At 40.5% G+C, this 17,230-nt stretch overlaps 3 protein-coding genes across 8 annotated transcripts; 2 read left to right on the top strand and 1 right to left on the bottom strand.

Moving 5' to 3' along the window:
* Positions 1-529: 529 nt before the first annotated feature.
* LOC131335828 (PRA1 family protein F2-like) lies at positions 530-3,874 on the top strand. 5 transcript variants are annotated; one of them, XR_009202656.1, is made up of 3 exons: positions 530-1,317; positions 2,328-2,380; positions 3,258-3,874. XR_009202656.1 is itself a non-coding variant. In XM_058371346.1 (2 exons), the coding sequence occupies exon 1, from the start codon at positions 697-699 to the stop codon at positions 1,273-1,275; it is 579 nt and encodes a 192-aa protein (XP_058227329.1). In that variant the 5' UTR covers positions 530-696; the 3' UTR covers positions 1,276-1,317; positions 3,286-3,874. The 5 variants fall into 5 exon arrangements, 3 of the variants coding, with proteins under 3 accessions (XP_058227329.1, XP_058227328.1, XP_058227327.1); XR_009202658.1 differs by having other exon boundaries at positions 2,297-2,380; XM_058371346.1 differs by lacking the exon at positions 2,328-2,380 and having other exon boundaries at positions 3,286-3,874.
* A 1,228-nt stretch (positions 3,875-5,102) lies between these two features.
* On the top strand, positions 5,103-10,756 carry LOC131297953 (uncharacterized). 2 transcript variants are annotated; one of them, XM_058323178.1, is made up of 10 exons: positions 5,103-5,390; positions 7,574-7,636; positions 8,361-8,442; positions 8,569-8,640; positions 8,844-8,907; positions 9,046-9,100; positions 9,446-9,576; positions 9,732-9,801; positions 10,257-10,339; positions 10,424-10,756. In XM_058323178.1, exons 1-10 carry the CDS (start codon positions 5,211-5,213, stop codon positions 10,452-10,454), a joined length of 831 nt encoding a protein of 276 aa, XP_058179161.1. In that variant the 5' UTR covers positions 5,103-5,210; the 3' UTR covers positions 10,455-10,756. The 2 variants fall into 2 exon arrangements, with proteins under 2 accessions (XP_058179161.1, XP_058179162.1); XM_058323179.1 differs by having other exon boundaries at positions 5,140-5,390; positions 9,046-9,088.
* A 489-nt stretch (positions 10,757-11,245) lies between these two features.
* Positions 11,246-16,734, bottom strand: LOC131336392 (inactive protein kinase SELMODRAFT_444075-like). Its single transcript, XM_058372197.1, has 9 exons — positions 16,529-16,734; positions 15,354-15,508; positions 15,164-15,258; positions 13,805-14,796; positions 13,228-13,388; positions 12,872-12,948; positions 12,643-12,790; positions 12,289-12,438; positions 11,246-11,703 (listed from the first exon to the last, which is right to left on the bottom strand). The coding sequence occupies exons 1-9, from the start codon at positions 16,704-16,706 to the stop codon at positions 11,452-11,454; spliced, it is 2,208 nt and encodes a 735-aa protein (XP_058228180.1). The 5' UTR covers positions 16,707-16,734; the 3' UTR covers positions 11,246-11,451.
* Between the last annotated feature and the right edge of the window lie 496 nt (positions 16,735-17,230).

The raw sequence follows: 17,230 nt of genomic DNA, 5'->3' as shown, positions 1-17,230 counted from the left end.
ACTAGGTCAAAAAATAAGCGGGGCCCTATTTTTTTGACATTTTTGAGGGGCTTAAGGCCCACGCCTCTTGGGCCTTATCCCAAAGCGGGCAGTGTTCACGAGCTGCTCAATTTGTTTATAGCCCTACACGGCATGGCTTGGACACAGCACAATACTTATAGCGGGCCAAGCTGGGCCCTTTTTTCGGGCATGACACGAGCACGGAAAAGCACAGCACGCCATAACATGAGTTTTAATATTTTTGGAAATATCGTTCAAGATAAAATCCAAAAAGTCGACTTTTTGGGCTTTATCTTAAATATTTCTAAAAATTATTGGGTAAGAGTAAAAAAAATAATAATTCTTATTTCACAAAACTAACAAACACGAAAAAAAAAATTTAAATAAGAACGAATCGAAAAAATCTCTTAGCGGAATTTAGCCGTAGTCAAATTATAATATCCAAAATGCCCTACGCTCCCTCTTTCAATTCTATGACTGTAATCGCACTCCTAATCTCCGCTTTTGTGAATTTCAGTTGTTTGAGATAACATTTGAAGACGGTTTCACGCTCGGGTGCATTCGCATTTTGTGACTTAGATAGCAGCCTATATAATACCCTCACACCCTCCCGCCCTTTCTTCCTCCTCCTTCCTCCCATCCACCCAAACAGTCCCCACGACATCGACAACGATTCAACCCGAGACTCGCCGGAAAATGACGACGACGTACGGCACGATTCCGACGTCATCAGACCCAGGCGGCGCAAACCTAGACTACATCGCACGCGCCAAGCAACAAATAAAAGCCGGCCTCGGCACGCGACGACCGTGGCGGGAGATGTTCAACCTCCGATCCATCGCCCTGCCGAGCGGCCCGAGCCGTTTCAAAGACGCACTCGCACGGATCAAAACGAATCTAGGCTACTTCCGCATGAACTACGCCATAATCGTGCTCCTAATCGTGTTTTTAAGCCTCTTGTGGCACCCGATCTCTCTCATCGTCTTTATCGTCATGATGGCCGTGTGGCTGTTCCTGTACTTCCTCCGCGACGAGCCTCTGGTGGTCTTCAGGCGCACGATCGGCGACCGGTGGGTCCTGATCGTGCTGTCGGTGCTCACGATTGTTTTCCTGCTGTTGACGCGCGCGACGGCGAACATACTCGTGGCGCTGGCGATTGGGGTGGTGGTCGTGGTGGTTCACGCGGCTTTTAGGAGGACTGATGACTTGTTTTTGGACGAAGAGGCCGCCGGGAAAGCTGCTCTGTTCGCAGGTGTTGCTTCGTCGTCGTCGTAGCTCCGTGGCTCGATCTAGGGTTTTCGTTTGGGGAAAATCCAAGTAATTTCTTTTATTGTTTTTTTTTTTTTTGTATAATTATTGCTTCAATTGCTATGTTCTTTTTGTATCGTATCATGTTTGGGAGTGTGTTTAGTGGTTTGTTTTAGGAAAATTGTGTTTAAAAGTGAGGCCATGTATCACCTGTGTGTTTATGTGATTCTAGCTTTTATGAGAAATTTCAAAAGTGGCCTCAATTCTTCATTCTCTCTGTTCCCTGTTATATTGTCTTCAGTGCTGTATAATTGGACCTTTCTTCTTGAATGCTTAACAGTTGACATTTGAAATGGCAAAATTTGGGATGCTAAATCAGGTAGATAGCATTGTCCACATCTTGTTTTAACATAAGAAATCTGAAGAGACTTCTTCACCAATTCTTGCTAATTGAATGTAACCGAAACAGTTACCTCAATAGTTGTGTGGATGTAGTGAAGTGCAATGAGATTGCGAGTTCAATTACTACTATAGGAAGTCAGTTGATACTGTTAGATAGCTTGATATACATTGTTGGACCCATTTCCTACGAGCTTAAGCTTTTGGGACTATGGTAATTTTACATATACCTGTGGTGATGAGTTAAGTTTGGAGCAGGATAATACTGTAAACCGCATTTACATATAACAAACAACCAAACCAAACCGAGCCTTGTGTCTCCAATCATTTGGGGTTGGCTACATGAATCTTATTTTTCTATTGAGCTCTGTCTAAGGCCACCTATTCACTTAGATTTAGCAAGCCCAAATCCTTTTGTATTACGACATCCAAAGTCAATTAAGGTCTTCCTCTTCCCCTAGCCCTACTATCTGCTACTATTTCCCTTAACTGGAGCTAGTCACAAGAAAGTAGTACCAAGAAATGGGCCGGCATGAGTGAGTTGGAAAAAACGTGTATCAAATTATCAAGTGAAAGACTATGTTGATAGTGTCTTTGATTTGGTTTTCTTAAGTCGAATCTTAGGAAGACTATACAACATTGTATGCAGAAGAGACCTGATGTCATATGTGTTTCTAAAGGGGCTTGTGGATGATTACTGGGGAAGAGCATGACGAAATTCATCTTCTCAAAAGTTGGGAGTGAAGCCCATCCCTTCCACAGCTGTATCTTTTGTCCAGTACAAGCTCGACTTAACTGAACAAAAAAGGTGTGATGGGTATAGCATGAAGGCAGCAGGTGATGGGCAAATTGTTATGGCCCGTATGCCTTGTTTGAATTGTGATCCCTGTGCCTTAACAGGAAACAAGAGGAAGAGAAGGAAAGGGATGTATTTGGGAGTATGTTTAGTACTGCTTGCTTAGTACTAGTTTGTTTTAAGGAAATTTAGATTGAAAGTGAAGGAATGAAACACCTTTTTGTGTGTATGTGATTCTGGCTTGTATGAGAAATTCAAAGTTGGCCTCACTTTTGTATTCTCTCTGTTCACAATAGTAGTGTCTTCAGTGCTCTATGTTGATCCTTTCTTCTTGAATGCTTGACATCTGAAACGTGATTGCTAGCTAAATTTGGGATGTTAAATCAGGTAGATCCCAGTGTCCCATCGTGCAATGAGTTGTGAGTTCAATTACTATAGAAAGGAAGTTGGTACCCGTGACGATGAATTGTGTTTGGAGTAGGATAATACTGTAGTCTGTTAAAGTGTTCTGATGTATAACAAAAAAGTAATGCTATCTGAATTTCATTACAATTTGATTACCTCCCTTCATAGGAGCTAGTAGCAAGAAAATAGTACCAAGAAATGGGCTGGCATGAGGGAGTTGAAAAAAGACGCCTATCAAATTATCAAGTGTGAGACCATGTAGATGGTGCCATTTGATTTGATTTTGTCAAGTTCAATCGTAGGAAGATTATACAACGTTGTATGCAAAAGAAACTTGACGTCGTATGTGTTTCTGAAGGGACTTGTGATGATTACTGGGAAGAGCATCACAAAATTCATCTACTCAAAGTTGGAAGTGAATCCCATCCCTTTCGCAGCTATATCTTTTGTCAAATACAAGCTTGACCTTAACCGGACATACAAACAAGGTGTGATGGGCATAGCATGAGGGGCAGCAGGAGATGGGCAAAGTGTTATGCTCTTGATGCCTTGACAGGAAACAAGAAGGAAAGACAAGCTGCTCTAAGTTTTCGTTGGGTTCCTTACCATCCTGGAAAGTTCACGGTTCTCGCTCAGTGCTTGCAACAAATGGAAAGGAATAGACTATGTCTTTCGATTTTTCAGAAGTTCCCAAGAAAAGAGAGACCGCGTCTTTCAGTATTGAACGCTTGTCGACAATGTGCAATGCATTTTTATTTGGAGAGATGAAATGCCCGTTGTCTCCACTCTCCAAATAGTGGACTACTCCATTCTCTAGCAGTGGCTAGACGATGATATCTAGGTTTGTGGAGTCTATAAGACTGTCGTGCTTTATGATCGAAATTGGTCATTTTATCAATTCAAGTGTCTATATCATTTGTGAAGAATTTAATTTGATCCAATGATCGTATTCAAATGCTTCGGTCACAATTTTTATGTACAAACTGTCATATAATGGACTATAGACAAGGCTCTTCCTTCTTGCTATCATCTTTCTTTCTTTTTCTTTTTTGGTAATGAAGAGTGGTCTTCGAGCTAATTTGCGTGCACCACTGGACTAATCTCTCCAGCTCCCACCAGCCTTTGCTAACCCAAAGGGTTTTTTTACGCATGGGGTGGCCCCAAAGGCTTTTTTACAATACAGGAAAGTCGAACTTGGGACCTTAAAGTGGTAAGCCCCCGTCCTAACTAATCAACCAACTGCACTACCCCTAGCAAAGCACAAAAGGGTGCACTACCCCTAGCAAAGCACAAAAGGGTATAGGAAGTTGGAACACATCTCTCTCATTGAAATAAACACACATTTGAGTAAGAATTCCCAAGGCTTTTAATCTTAAGCTACGAATGTATAATATCTATATATATATATATATATATATATATATATATATATATATATATATCTGTGCATTGTTACTCAAGCACATTGAAAAGGTAAAATGGAATTTCAGAAAATTGACAAAATGGAAAGGTAATCGGGAGTGCAAATTGTCAATTCTTTTCAACTCCATCCCATGTACCAGATGAGTGCTATACAATTTCCATTTTATTGTTAAACCAAAATTACAGGAAATTTTCTGCAAAAACCCCAGGTGTGAAATTCTCAGTATCTAAATTCCTTAGAGCATCTCCAATCCACCTCTATTTCTCCAAAATAGAGGATAGATGTGACACATTGAAGGGAGATTTTATAATTTATTCTCTTTTTCTCACTTTTTGTACTTTTTGGAAGAATTTTTGAGGGACCCACCGTCCTTTTTAGAGTTTGGTTCTCTAAAAATGGAGGACCAAAAGTAAATTTGGAGTACAAAATTCCTCTACACTCTAAAAAGGACGATGAGTCCGTCAAAGATTCTCTCAAAAAGTACAAAAAGTAAAAAAAAAATAGAATAAATTACAAAATCTCCCCTCAATGTGTTACATCCATCCTCTATTTAGGAGGAAATGGAGATGGATTGGAGATGCTCTTATATACCCTTGTTCCAATAGTTTTTTCAACCACATTTTCTAAACGAACTAAAGTCAAGTCATTCCAAATTTACTTTCAATCAAATGATTCACGTCAATATATCTCTCAGTAACAAAGGAATTTGGATACAAAGGATTTAAACTCGTGGGTATTGTTGTTGTTAACTTTGGTCTTATAATAATTATGAGAATAAATATAATTAGTTTTCTTTTCTTATGTTGAGTTTGATTTGATTTTCACCATATTTATTTATTTTCTTATAAGTACAGTATGTTTTAGTGAAGAAAGTAAAATCCCCAAAATCTTTGGCCTTTTCGCCGTCGATTACCCTCCACTCCACAGACGGCGTTGGCGATGGCTCACCAACAGGCGTTCGACCCTTACTTCCTCCACCAACCGGACTACGGCGGCATCAACACCCTCTTCGTCTCCGGCCTCCCCGACGACGTCAAGGCCCGCGAGATTCACAACCTCTTCCGCCGCCGTCCCGGTTTCGATTCTTGCCAGCTCAAGTACACCGGCCGCGGCAATCAGGTCAATCTCTCTCTCTCTCTCTCTCTCTCTCTCTCTACTGGAGCCTGATTGATTGGAAGCCTGGAAAGGTATTACGACAATCGATGATATAAACCATAGGTTATAAATACTTGTTATACGCATCCGATGTAAATTGTACTTCATTCTTCATTGGATATACAGTGGAAATTAGTGTTAGTCGTGTATGTTCTTAACTACAACAGTCGGGGAACCTGTAAAAATCTGTCTTAGGTTCTTGTGCTGTTCTTGATTGTTTTCCGTGCATTGTGTCTTTGTTAGTTTGGCCATTTTTTCAACAATTATATTATTTTGAGTGGAAGTTCTACGTGAAAAAATGGTAAAAAGGAGTGATTTTTCTTCATATTATGATGATTATCAGGGATAGGTACTAAAGAGGAAATTGGTGGTGTTGAGACGAACCATATATCCTCCCAGGATGCCAGAACAAGTGTTGTTACATTCTGTGCCTTATGCATTGAAGAACCTTAGGTTTCGTTCACTTGTCAAAAAATTAATGCATAAAAACTATTCCAGTGAAATTATTGTGTCAGGTAAAGGAAAATGAAAAGTATTTTCGTATATGCGTTCAATTGATTAGAAATTTGAGAGAAATTTGAAAGTAGTAGTTAATTATGAAAACACTAGCGTGGAAAGAAGATTTCTTCGAAATCTTGTGTTTTTGACATGACAAGTTTTGAGAGAAAGCTAATCCCAGAGGAAAAGTTAGAGAAGTGGGTCCCACAACATTAAAAATGCATGAAAGTTAAATATTCCTGCACTTTCCCTTTCTTTTCCATGCAACTGAACAGAATCACTAAAATTCGGAACCATTGCTATTGCAGTGTTCTTGCAATTTTTGGAGGGTTTGGATTAGCACTGGCAATGTACCTCTTTTCTTTTGCTGCTGTTTGTGTTACACCTATCATGTCTTGTCCTAATGTGTCTGAGCTCACGGCATATTGTGAGGTAATATGGTGATCCTAGGTGGCAGGCTTAGCGGCCATACGTTCGAAGTTATTGTTTGTTGTGAAGAGGGAGGCATTGTATCCTCATTGTAAAGTTGAAGTTCAGATATGCTTGAGTCTGGACACAATCAGATACTTGCCTATCTATGAGGTTTCTCTGTGGTACTATTTGCTAGCTAACCTTCTTAAGAAATTAGAACATTCTATTTTGGATTGTCATAGTGGTCAAATGTAAATAAATCCATCCACACCTAAAACTACTGCCCCGGATGGCCGGATCCGATTAGTTACAAACTTATAGTGGCCCAAAGGCTCAAATCAAAGTGTCAAGGAAGCGGCCAGGGGGTGTAAGATGAAAATGGAATGATTCAACATGAAAAGAGTTGTTGGGTGGTGGAAGAGGCTTGCAAAAGGCTACTGTGTTGTGTTTCTTCACTCGGATGTCCTATTTAGTCTCACATTTATACTCGTCATTTTTTCTATCTGCACCTGAAACTACTGCCCTGGTTCCAGATTAGTTACAGCGGCCCATAGGCTCAAATCGAAGTGTCAAGGAAGCAACCTTAGAGTTTAAGATGAAAACGGGATGATTCAATGGGAAAAGAGTTTTGGGTGGGGGAAGAGACTTGCAAAAGGCTGTTGTGCTGTGTTTCTTTGCTCAGAGGGCTAAAAATGCAAAAGAGAGAGCGAGAGCCCAAGCTGCTGCTCCATTCTTTATTTCTCAAGGCCCCCCCCCCCCCCCCCCCCCCCCCCCCCCCAACAAGGCCCCTCCTCCCCCTTTTCCTTCTCCTATTTCTGTCTGTGAGATAGTTGAGACTCTCTCCCTAGGGAGGAATCTCCCATTCTTCCGACCATTTTTGGAACGTGGGGCTCAGATTTGAGGAGCCAGATATGGGCTTTTTGAGGCTCTTGGATTCGATGAGCCATGGCAACGAATTCCTGGGCTTTCTAGCAGCGATGGTGGAGCCATCTTGCAACAGCGAGTGCGGCGGGAATGGAATGGGCTCTAGCTTGATGGAGATGATGGTCTCTCGGCTCTCCATCTACCTCTAGAGCGGATCAGTGGGTTCCAACACCGGAGCTGATTTTTGCGGCTTATATGTTTTGGTTCTTGTAGTTGCTTCGACCTTTAGGTCCTTTGCATTAGTTGTGGTATTAACATATCTGGATTTTCTGCTTCCTCGAAAAACTCCTTGAAGGTATCATTTCTGTTTACAGGTGGTTGCTTTTGCTACCTTTGTCAATCATCAATCAGCTTTGGCAGCTCTGCACTCATTAAATGTAAGCATGTACTACTTTTTGTTTTATGCATAGTTTTACGATATAGACATAGACAGTACCTTAAAGTTTGTAGATGTATGTATCTATTGAGGGAGCCAGTGAAGGTGTCGCTCTAAAACTTGTGTAACGTCCTTGCTATGTAACCAAGTGAAACAAGGTCTTTTATTCATCAATCTCTCTCTCTCTCTCTCTCTCTCTCTCTCTCTCTCTCTCTCTCTCTCTCTCTCTCTCTCTCTCTCTCTCTCACACACACACACACACACACACACTTATGGATAATGGGACATATTAATTTAAATTTTCAGACGAAGAAGAATGCATTAAAAGGTTGTTTGCCTTGATCTGTCTTTGTCTTGAACCTCATAGCCCTACACGATGATTAATAGTTCAGCAAACTTACGTTGGCACCAGCTAAATTAAAGTTTGACATCATCAACGGGAATCGAATGTCTTGGATATCATTTGGAAAGACATAATGAGACAGATAATACCCAGTATGAAATAGAGAGAAAATACATGAAGAATGAATAAAGTAGAAAATAGAAGTTAGAAAAATAAAGTAATCAGTAGTTTCTAGTTTAACCATTTGGATCTGCTTGAAGGGTGGATGCATGGTCCAGCAATGGATTGCATTCGATATAGCATATTTGAATGAGGAGAATAGTTGGATTCATTTCAATTGGTTTATAGCTTCCAATCTGGGGGTAACCACTGTCTTTTTCAGGGCGTAAAATTTGACCCTCAGACTGGATCTGTCCTACATATTGAAATGGCCAGATCAAACTCAAGGAGAAAGCGCAAGCCAGGTATGAAATTCTATATTGTGTTTCAAGATGTTTCCAAGGTATATCCCCCCAAAAATACTTGCTATCTTTGGCTCTTTGCTTCCACGACTATGTTGAGAAGGTGGGTTAGTGTTTCTTTGTTAACAGGAAGTGGAGCCTATGTTGTTATTGACAACAGAAATAAAGCAGCGGGTGATGCCCAAGAATCCAGTGGTGATGGTAATATGTTCTGTAACACGAATTAGATGTTGATAATGTTACTCTTGCTTTTATTCCATGTTGACCACATTCAATTCATAAACTCCCTGTAATTTTTGTTCAGTTTTTGGTTTTTGAAAGTGCTTGTACTCTCATATTTACCAGAGGCATTGGGGCATGAACTTGTATTATGACTCACAAGCACAAATTGCCACTTTTTGCAGATTCAGGAGAGAGTGAAGCAGATGAAGCTCCTGGGGACGAGGGGGATTTAAAGATTTCAAAAAGGTTGAGATGATTATGAAAGCATAGCGATCCTTAAATCTAATTATCCATGTTTTACAACTGCTCGCATTATGTCGAAAGGCTCTTGCATTTTGCAGTTTTTTGCTGATCCCTAACTTGGTCTTGTCTGATCATTGGCAGTGAGGCAGTGGACGATCCTGAAACGGCTGTTCCGACTGAAAATGTGAAGGAAAAGGTTTGGAACGCTTCTTTTAACTCAATTCTTTTGTACTGTCTTACATGAGTATAGCACTGTGCTGTGTGAATTATATCATCAACAAAATGGTGAGATTCTAATTTGCCTTTTGCTTTTTCAACTTGATTGTCTTCAAGTTCAATTTCCGAAGAGAAAATGTTTGGACCACCTTATTTTTGTGCTTTTATTGGTATATTGACTAGAAAATTTTGCATTTGGGTTTTTGGTGTCGGCTTGTCTGGCTTTTCATGTGAACCCAAGGCACGACAAAAGATACATGAATAACAAGTGCGCCTAATATCCATTGAACTATTCCTTTTATTGGTTATGTCTTACATGTCTCAGGAGCAGACAGAAAAGACCGTTGATGATGTCTCACAAGATACTGTTGATGGTGTCTCACGATGTTCCACTTTGTTCATTGCAAATCTTGGTCCAAATTGCACTGATGATGAACTGAAGCAAGTCCTGTCTCCGTAAGCTTTCTGGCAATCCTCGTTGTGTAACTTATGTAATTGTTCAAAACTACCGTTTTTTCTGCACTTTGTTAGCTGATTCTCTGTTGAGTTGAGCACAATTTCAAGCTTGTCATTACAAAGCTTCGTGGGCTTGCATTTGTTTTTGGTGGCAGATATTCTGGGTTTAAGGCGGTGAAGGTGCGTGCTAGAGGTGGAATGCCAGTTGCATTTGCTGATTTTGAGGTATCCAGTACCGTAACAAAACCACTGTAAATCTTGTTATTTACTACTAGTATTTAGTTGTACTTAAAGCAGTTGACCTCTACTAGTATACTTGTATCATTCCTTAGTATTTGGTGAAATTGCTGAAATTGTTGGCAGTTGGCACCCATTCCTTTGAGAAGTTTATGGGTAAATCTTTGAAAAGATAACCATCGTTGTAATGTTGACATATTATAGAACTTAGAAGGTTTTAGACAAAGAACAAGACTCTGTTCATTTTTGGTCTCAAAACCAACTCCTCTCTCTGTACACGGTCCCTAATAAATTTTTTCTATCTCTCTTCACTCATTATCCCCGAAAACCTCTCTCAAAACCCGAACCGAACAAACTCATGTTTAACGTCTCAATTTATTGCCCGCAAAGAGGGAAATGTCAATTAATATCCCGAATCTCATCTTATGGTCTTATATTGGCAGGGAATTGAACAAGCGACTCAAGTCATGGATGCTCTTCAAGGAAGCTGGTTAGGATCATCAGACCGGGGAGGGATGCACATCGAGTAGCTTTTTCCAACTTAATTCATGTTCTTTGGTTATGGTTTACATTATATGACAGCAACTGAGTATTGGTTGGTGCTTTTCAGGTATGCAAGGTCTAAGATGAGAAAATCGTAGTAGGAAACTTGGAGGTTTTCACCACAACTTTGTCTGACTGGAGAGAGCCGGACATTGAAAATACCGGCTAGGAGATTTGTTCTTGGATTTGTATGCCTTATTTTATGTCAAGTAAAGGGAAATCAATGCCTTTTGGACTTCATTTGCTACAGTAGGTGGTTTAGAGTTCTCTCCATCCTTTAACATCATGTTATATGCTTAATTGTGCCGTTGTCTGACATTGTTAAGCCCATTGTCATCTGTAACGACTGAAGTTGAACACGTACTTCAAAAACGAATATCTACGAGTCTCTTGTCTGACCTGTCATGTTTTCCTACCGTTTGTTCTTATGCTAGTCTGTCGCCATGGAACGGATATACTCGGGATTGCATGCTAAATAGATGTCACGAATTTTTTGACAGCGGAACTGCGATTTGGTTCCTTGGATATAAATTTTTTCTTGAAAGTGTTTAAATCTTCACGACATGGGAAAGTGACAATCACTTAAACTGAAAGTACCCCTGAAATTGGTTTTTGCATTTCTTATCAACAGAGAAACACTAGTACAAGGGAACTTATAAATTATTTTCTTCACAGTTTTTCTTGCATAGAAATGAAGTGCACAATCTTGATTTTATTTTCTTTTCCAGTGTACTGAAAAAAGAAGTGCACAATCTTGATACAAAAGAATGAAGCGCATATTCTCAAATTATCTGTTTTTGAGTTCTCTGTTTTTACTATGTATCAATCTTAATTGTTTCCGTAAAATAGTATATACTCTTTGAAATGAAGCAAAAACGAAAACCACAAGTGCTGCCCAAGCTTGATTTCATTGAACAGATCAAAAATATATATGCATCAGAGTTCCAACCTCGCGACTTGGTATCAGACTACAGTTCTAAAATGAACTACAAAACCCTACATGCTCCGATTGCTTCATACTATACAAGACCAGAACAAGATGGCATTATTTTCAGAGTTTTCTCCATGCAATTGAAGTGTGGTTAGAGCTCTTGATCACAAGTCGTCCTCAGACGAAGTCGTCCTGGTGGGCTTCTCTCTTTCCCAGAAAGGTGTCAACCTTGGTGAATCGAGAGAGAGCTTCCCACTGAACCCTTCTAAAGCTTCGGCTACCAATGGACTGCTATAGCTTTGATATTGTTGTTGCTTTTCTCGCTGAATCCGTCCACTCTGACTACCGGCATCATACCTAGGTGTCGACATTTGACTCGAGTCCATAACCATATCCCCCTCCAGTATGCGGAGAACCTGTTACCAAAGAATGCAAAATGAATAAGCAAAAGCTTAACAAATTCAGAACAGGAACTGAGAACTGTTATGGGTAACTTAAATGGGCATCACAACTGGAAATCATCTGAGAACTTGTCATGTTCCATTAGCATTATCATTTCCCAAATTTTAATAGAGTGACTTAGTGCCAGGAAAACTAAGCCCCCTTGCTTTGATTGAATTTGGCTTCACTGCACCCAGAAGGTCTAATATAACTAGTAAAAAAGGATCATTCGACAACCAACTTTTTTTTAAGTTACTGGGCCCGTGTGCCCTTGTGGCGAGCCATGTCGGCACCACCCCATTTTCACTTGCCTTGGTGTCGTGTCAGCCTCATTAGGCAACACCTGGACCAATGGGATTTCAACTAGCGTAAAATCTCTCTATTCGTAAATAAACCAGGCCTAATGTATGCAGTGCCTAAGATGATGTGTGAGACTGAAAGTGCAACCCAAAGTCTCCTCTCGAGGCCATTAGAACAGATTATACAAGCTTACACTCAAGGATGTTTCCTCCATTTTTGGACCCTCCTAGTGGAAAATATTTCAGAAGACAAATTGTTACCTGTGACATTCGAGGCCTAGACTGAGGATCTCGTTGAATGCACATGGATGCTGCATGTAACATGCAATAGACCTCGTGTTCGTTATAGTTGTTTGCCAGCCGCGGATCAATCAGTTTGTCAATGGCATATTCTTCCAGTAGTGGACGTGCCTGTTTCAAACCATAGACAAAAATATCAAGGGAAAACCATAGACAGTTCGGATGAGCAAGATCAACAGATAATTTTCACTCTTTTTCTATTTGTTTCAACAAGATACGGTGCTTCTCAACAATATCATCCAAAAACTCCCAAACTGAATTCGGCTGATAACATTCGGTTGATGCACAGAATAATAATAACGGACTGAAGCATACCCATTCACTAAGGCACTGCTGACCCTTAGGCCGGTTTATGTCCACAGCTTTTCTTCCAGTAACAAGCTCCACCAAGACCACCCCAAATGAATAAACATCAGCTTTCTCAGTGATCTGGCCACTTTGAGCATACTCTGGAGCCAAATACCTAAAATAAGCGTGATAATCAAATTAGTAAATTCACAGCAATGGTCTGAGGGAAATTAGGGATCAATTTGCCAAGACATACCCAAGAGTTCCAATTACCCTAGTTTCGACTCCTGTTTCTCCATCAGGTTGCCATCTGGCCAAGCCAAAGTCTCCAACCTTGCAAACGAAGAGTTGGAATAATTATGATTGCAATTAATGACACAATTTCTATTGCTTGCTGCATAAGATAATCAATGCAAAGATGACTGTGAAGGAGGTTGAAAAATGCATCATTTTGCTTATAAAACGATGAATTAAGCATGGAAAAGGTCTATTTTCTGATTCTAGAAACTAAACAATTTTGTTTTCTATGCAAAAGAGGTAAATGGCTAAGATCTAGGTTCTCTTTGTTAAAATAAACGAAAATGCATGTAGAACGTTCTGAAATTTTCGTACCAGTGGTTCAAAATCATGGGTGATGAGGATATTGTTAGGCCGCATGTCTCGGTGGACAATGCAACCCACTCTGCATTCTTCGTGAAGATACCGCAGCCCTCGAGCAGCTCCCACAGCTATTTTTTGGCGTGCAGACCATTCTAATGGATCTCCGCGATGACCTGAAACAACCAAAATCAGAGATCAGCTAAATATACTGCTTAACACAATTTATTTGGGCCAAAGCTTGAAAACTGTGAATGCTATGTCTGCAGGACCAACAAATAAAGTCAAGTCCTAGAAGGAAGTTTTGTCAGCTCATGCAGCGATATTTCACATTTATATCTGCCAAAGACCATTAAGTAACTTGAGTATACGCACAGAGACGGTTCACTTAATGAGAGAAGTAGATCAAAGCTCATAGGCAGACCAGAACATTTCCAATAATTAGCTGTGAGATCACAACTGCAAGTTCTCTATCACACTGATAATGTAAATATAAGTACGAGTTCTGCATGGAAGAGGTATACTCATAATGGCATTACATTCTTCATTGGCATAGCCAAAAGCATTTCAGAGTTGGGGACGAATAAATTACCATATAGATGAGAATCCAGCGACGCATTACATATGTACTCGTAAACCAGCAACCTTCTCCTGTCCTCAATACAAAATCCAATCAACATAACAACATTTCGATGCTGAGCACAACTTAGGACTTCCACTTCTGAGCAAAATTCTTGATCCCCCTGAGAACTTGCCAATTTGTGTTGCTTGACAGCAACTGTCCGACCATCTGATAAGACTCCTCTGTGGACAGATCCAAACCCTCCTTCTGCCAAGAAATTAGCTCGTGAAAATCCTCCAGTTGCAAGCTCCAGCTCAGCATACGTGAACCACCTTGGGGGTTTTCCAAAGACAGGTGCCTTATGTTGGCATATGGAACACAAAGGAGGAGGCCCAAGAGGAGCATTTCTGGACAGAGAAACTGCTTCTCTCATACTTCCATTGAAGTCCAGGTCCGGTCTGTAATTTGGCAATCCAAATCTAGTTTCTCGATCAAGTCTAGAGAATTTTTCCAAACAAGCCCTTGTTGTGGAAGTTTGAGCCCTACTGGCATTTGATCGTTGTGAGCTTTCTTCCACCATCCATTTTTGGAACCTTAAACTTGATGAGAATGGAGATGAGGTTCTACTGTCTGTATCAGAACTTGAATCATCGAGATCGGGAGTTTCTTTTGTGCCAAATGATTCCACTTTCTTGACATTTATTTCAGAAACGAAAAATGGTGAGGCCCCAGGATCTGAGCTGGATACTGATGAAGTTCCAACTTCAGTTGCAGTGAATAGCTCTGGACTACTACTTGGCGTCACAGTAGGCCCTCGAATGGAATTCATAGCGTCATTCTCTGTTCTGGGTTGTGGCTCAAATGACTGATTTAGATCAGATTGAGATAGACGTGCTGCTTCAGCTCCCTTCTTCGGGGACCCAACCAAGTTTAGCCGCAGAACTTTTGGGTGGGAGTGCTTCATCGCGACAATGTTACATTGTAGCTCTTCCATACAACGCTTTTCTTCATGCTTGAGCTTTCTACAAATTACCACAGAGATCACTCCAGGAATATAATTTCAGGAATAAAAATAAAATAACTCAAACTTAATTTAAATCGAAACACATTCGTTTCACATGAATTGGATGTTTGTTGCAGCAGAATCATCCTAAAAGCTTATTATTCAAAGCAGAAACAGTAAAGCATCAAAATGGAGCTTGTCAAACATCTGCTTTAAAGCATTTTTGAAGTGTTTTTGTGACTCTTATAACAACAAAGCATAAGATGTGCCGAACAACAAATTGGCAGTTCAGCTCAGCTTCCACGACAAAAAGTATAAGTAAGCTGCAGCAAACACCCCCACAAGTTCAAACATATATAAAAAGTATTCATCAGAAAAATTATTACTTGTCCAATATAACCCAAGCAGCTTGAGCTCTCTTGGCCTCCGACGCCACTGCTCCACTTGGTGATCCAGAAACAACTTTTATCTTCACATTTATCTATGGCAAAGAATTAGGAGGCAAATGACATATGATAGAATTCACGTAGTGTGTATGCGAACACCAAAGCTAGAATTATACTTAGACGCGCATACTTTGTTAGGATCATAAACATCATGGAGCTGAAGGATCATCTGGGAGAAGGAATCTGTGATATCAGATTTCTGCTCTGGACTAGTTCCTGAATTAGATCTTCGGTGGCCACTGGCACAATCTCCTGCAAATCTGGGGAAACTCCATAATTTCCTACCTGCGGAATAGGGGAGTAAGAAAGCTGTTTTCAGCATCATACATCAATCAAAAGGCTTCTGAATCTTGGGTTTCCGTCATCTGATCCAGAAACTTGATCATTGTGAAAAATTCATAGGTCATTGATGAAAATCAATCATGAAATGACAGGGGATGCATAACTCAAACAAATTCAATACATACACATATAGATTTATGGCCTGAAAAACCCAAAATATGTAGTATAGTACCCTATGGAAACGTTGTAAAAGAGTGAACCGGTGGTCCTGTAGTGAGGACCCAGTAGTGTGGCATCGGACCGTCCGTTTCCGCAATCGATTGTTCAGAACTTCAGATTCGCTTAAGCACTCGTACCGGTCAAAGTTAACTCATACCGGTAAGAGTTAATAAACATATATGAACCGTTGATTGCATAAACGAATGGTCCGATGCTGCAGTACAGGTCCTCACTACAGGACCCCTGTTTCGGTAAAAGATCTAATCATCGAGAGAAACACACATCATTTCCCATTATTTGAACGGTAATAACACAATTACAAGTGCAACGCTACGAAATCAACTTTAAAACACAGCTCTGGAATGTGTCCAAAGCCCGTTGGATGCATACGAACTCACATATGTCGAACGGTTCGAGACACAGTTGTATCCGAAGTTGTGTTTCTAGACTTTTTATCTTATAAACGAAAGTGATTACTTAAAAGAAAATGAACCACCAATCAGAACTTCTGAAGATATTCCAATAAAGAATCATTAGAACAGCAAAAGAAAACCCTATAGCAAGCTAGAGCCAAACAATGAACGACAAATGAACCTGACAATCTAATGAATATGTACAAAACCGAGAGAGAACCCCAAGGGCTAGCTCAAGCACCAACAGGAATGAGCTGAAAAACCCAGACATCCTGAGTTCGAAACTTGGCAACCTCTTGGACCAGGCTCCAACTAGTCCTGTCGTCAGCCTGACTGTCGAACGAGAGAGAGAGAGAGAGAGAGAGAGAGAGAGAGAGAGAGAGAGAGTTACCAGAACTTTGAGAAGGGATGACAACCAACAAAGTAATGCAATCTCCAGGGTGAACCACATGAGTCAGAGCCCAAACCAGGGCAGTCTTTGGAATCTCCTTTGATGCCTTAACTGCAACCAGCACCTTCTCTTTGACATCTGAGTCCTCTACCTTCCCTCTCTTCAGTTCCCGATTCATCACGCCAGAAGTTTGTTTACTTCCCCCCCCCCCCCCCCCCCCCCCCCCCTCTCCTTCCTCTCCAATGCTTCAAAACCCAACAATATCTTGATTTCACAACTCCACAGACCCAAAACCTGGAAAAGCATCAATCAATGCCCAAATGAAAAGACAACAAAAACCATTATTGAGGTATTTTGTACAGCAGACATGCCATGCCCACTGTTAACCTACAGTTTCGGCAGCTGAAAATGACAAGGACCCTTTTAACCAACGCTTCAAATAGTACCAATTTCCAAGAAAAAAATCAAATTTTGCACAGTTAAAGTAGGGTCCCTCTGAAAAAAAGTTAACCCTAAAAAGCACTCCATTCAATTTGAACTTGCCTTTTCTCACCGGCCCGAGTACAGATTCTCCACTTCAGAGAAAAAAAGAAGCTATTTCTCCGTAGGCATTTCAAATCACAAAGTCAAAACCTTTTGCTCTCTTCTCTCTCTTTCCAGATCTAATTACAACAGCTCCTTTTCTATCTCTTCGAAATGGAC

This window comes from Rhododendron vialii, chromosome 8a, assembly GCF_030253575.1.
Source record: "Rhododendron vialii isolate Sample 1 chromosome 8a, ASM3025357v1".
NCBI lineage: Eukaryota > Viridiplantae > Streptophyta > Magnoliopsida > Ericales > Ericaceae > Rhododendron > Rhododendron vialii.
Note: the sequence above shows the minus strand (reverse complement) of the source record. Positions and strands in the feature narration are given on the sequence as shown.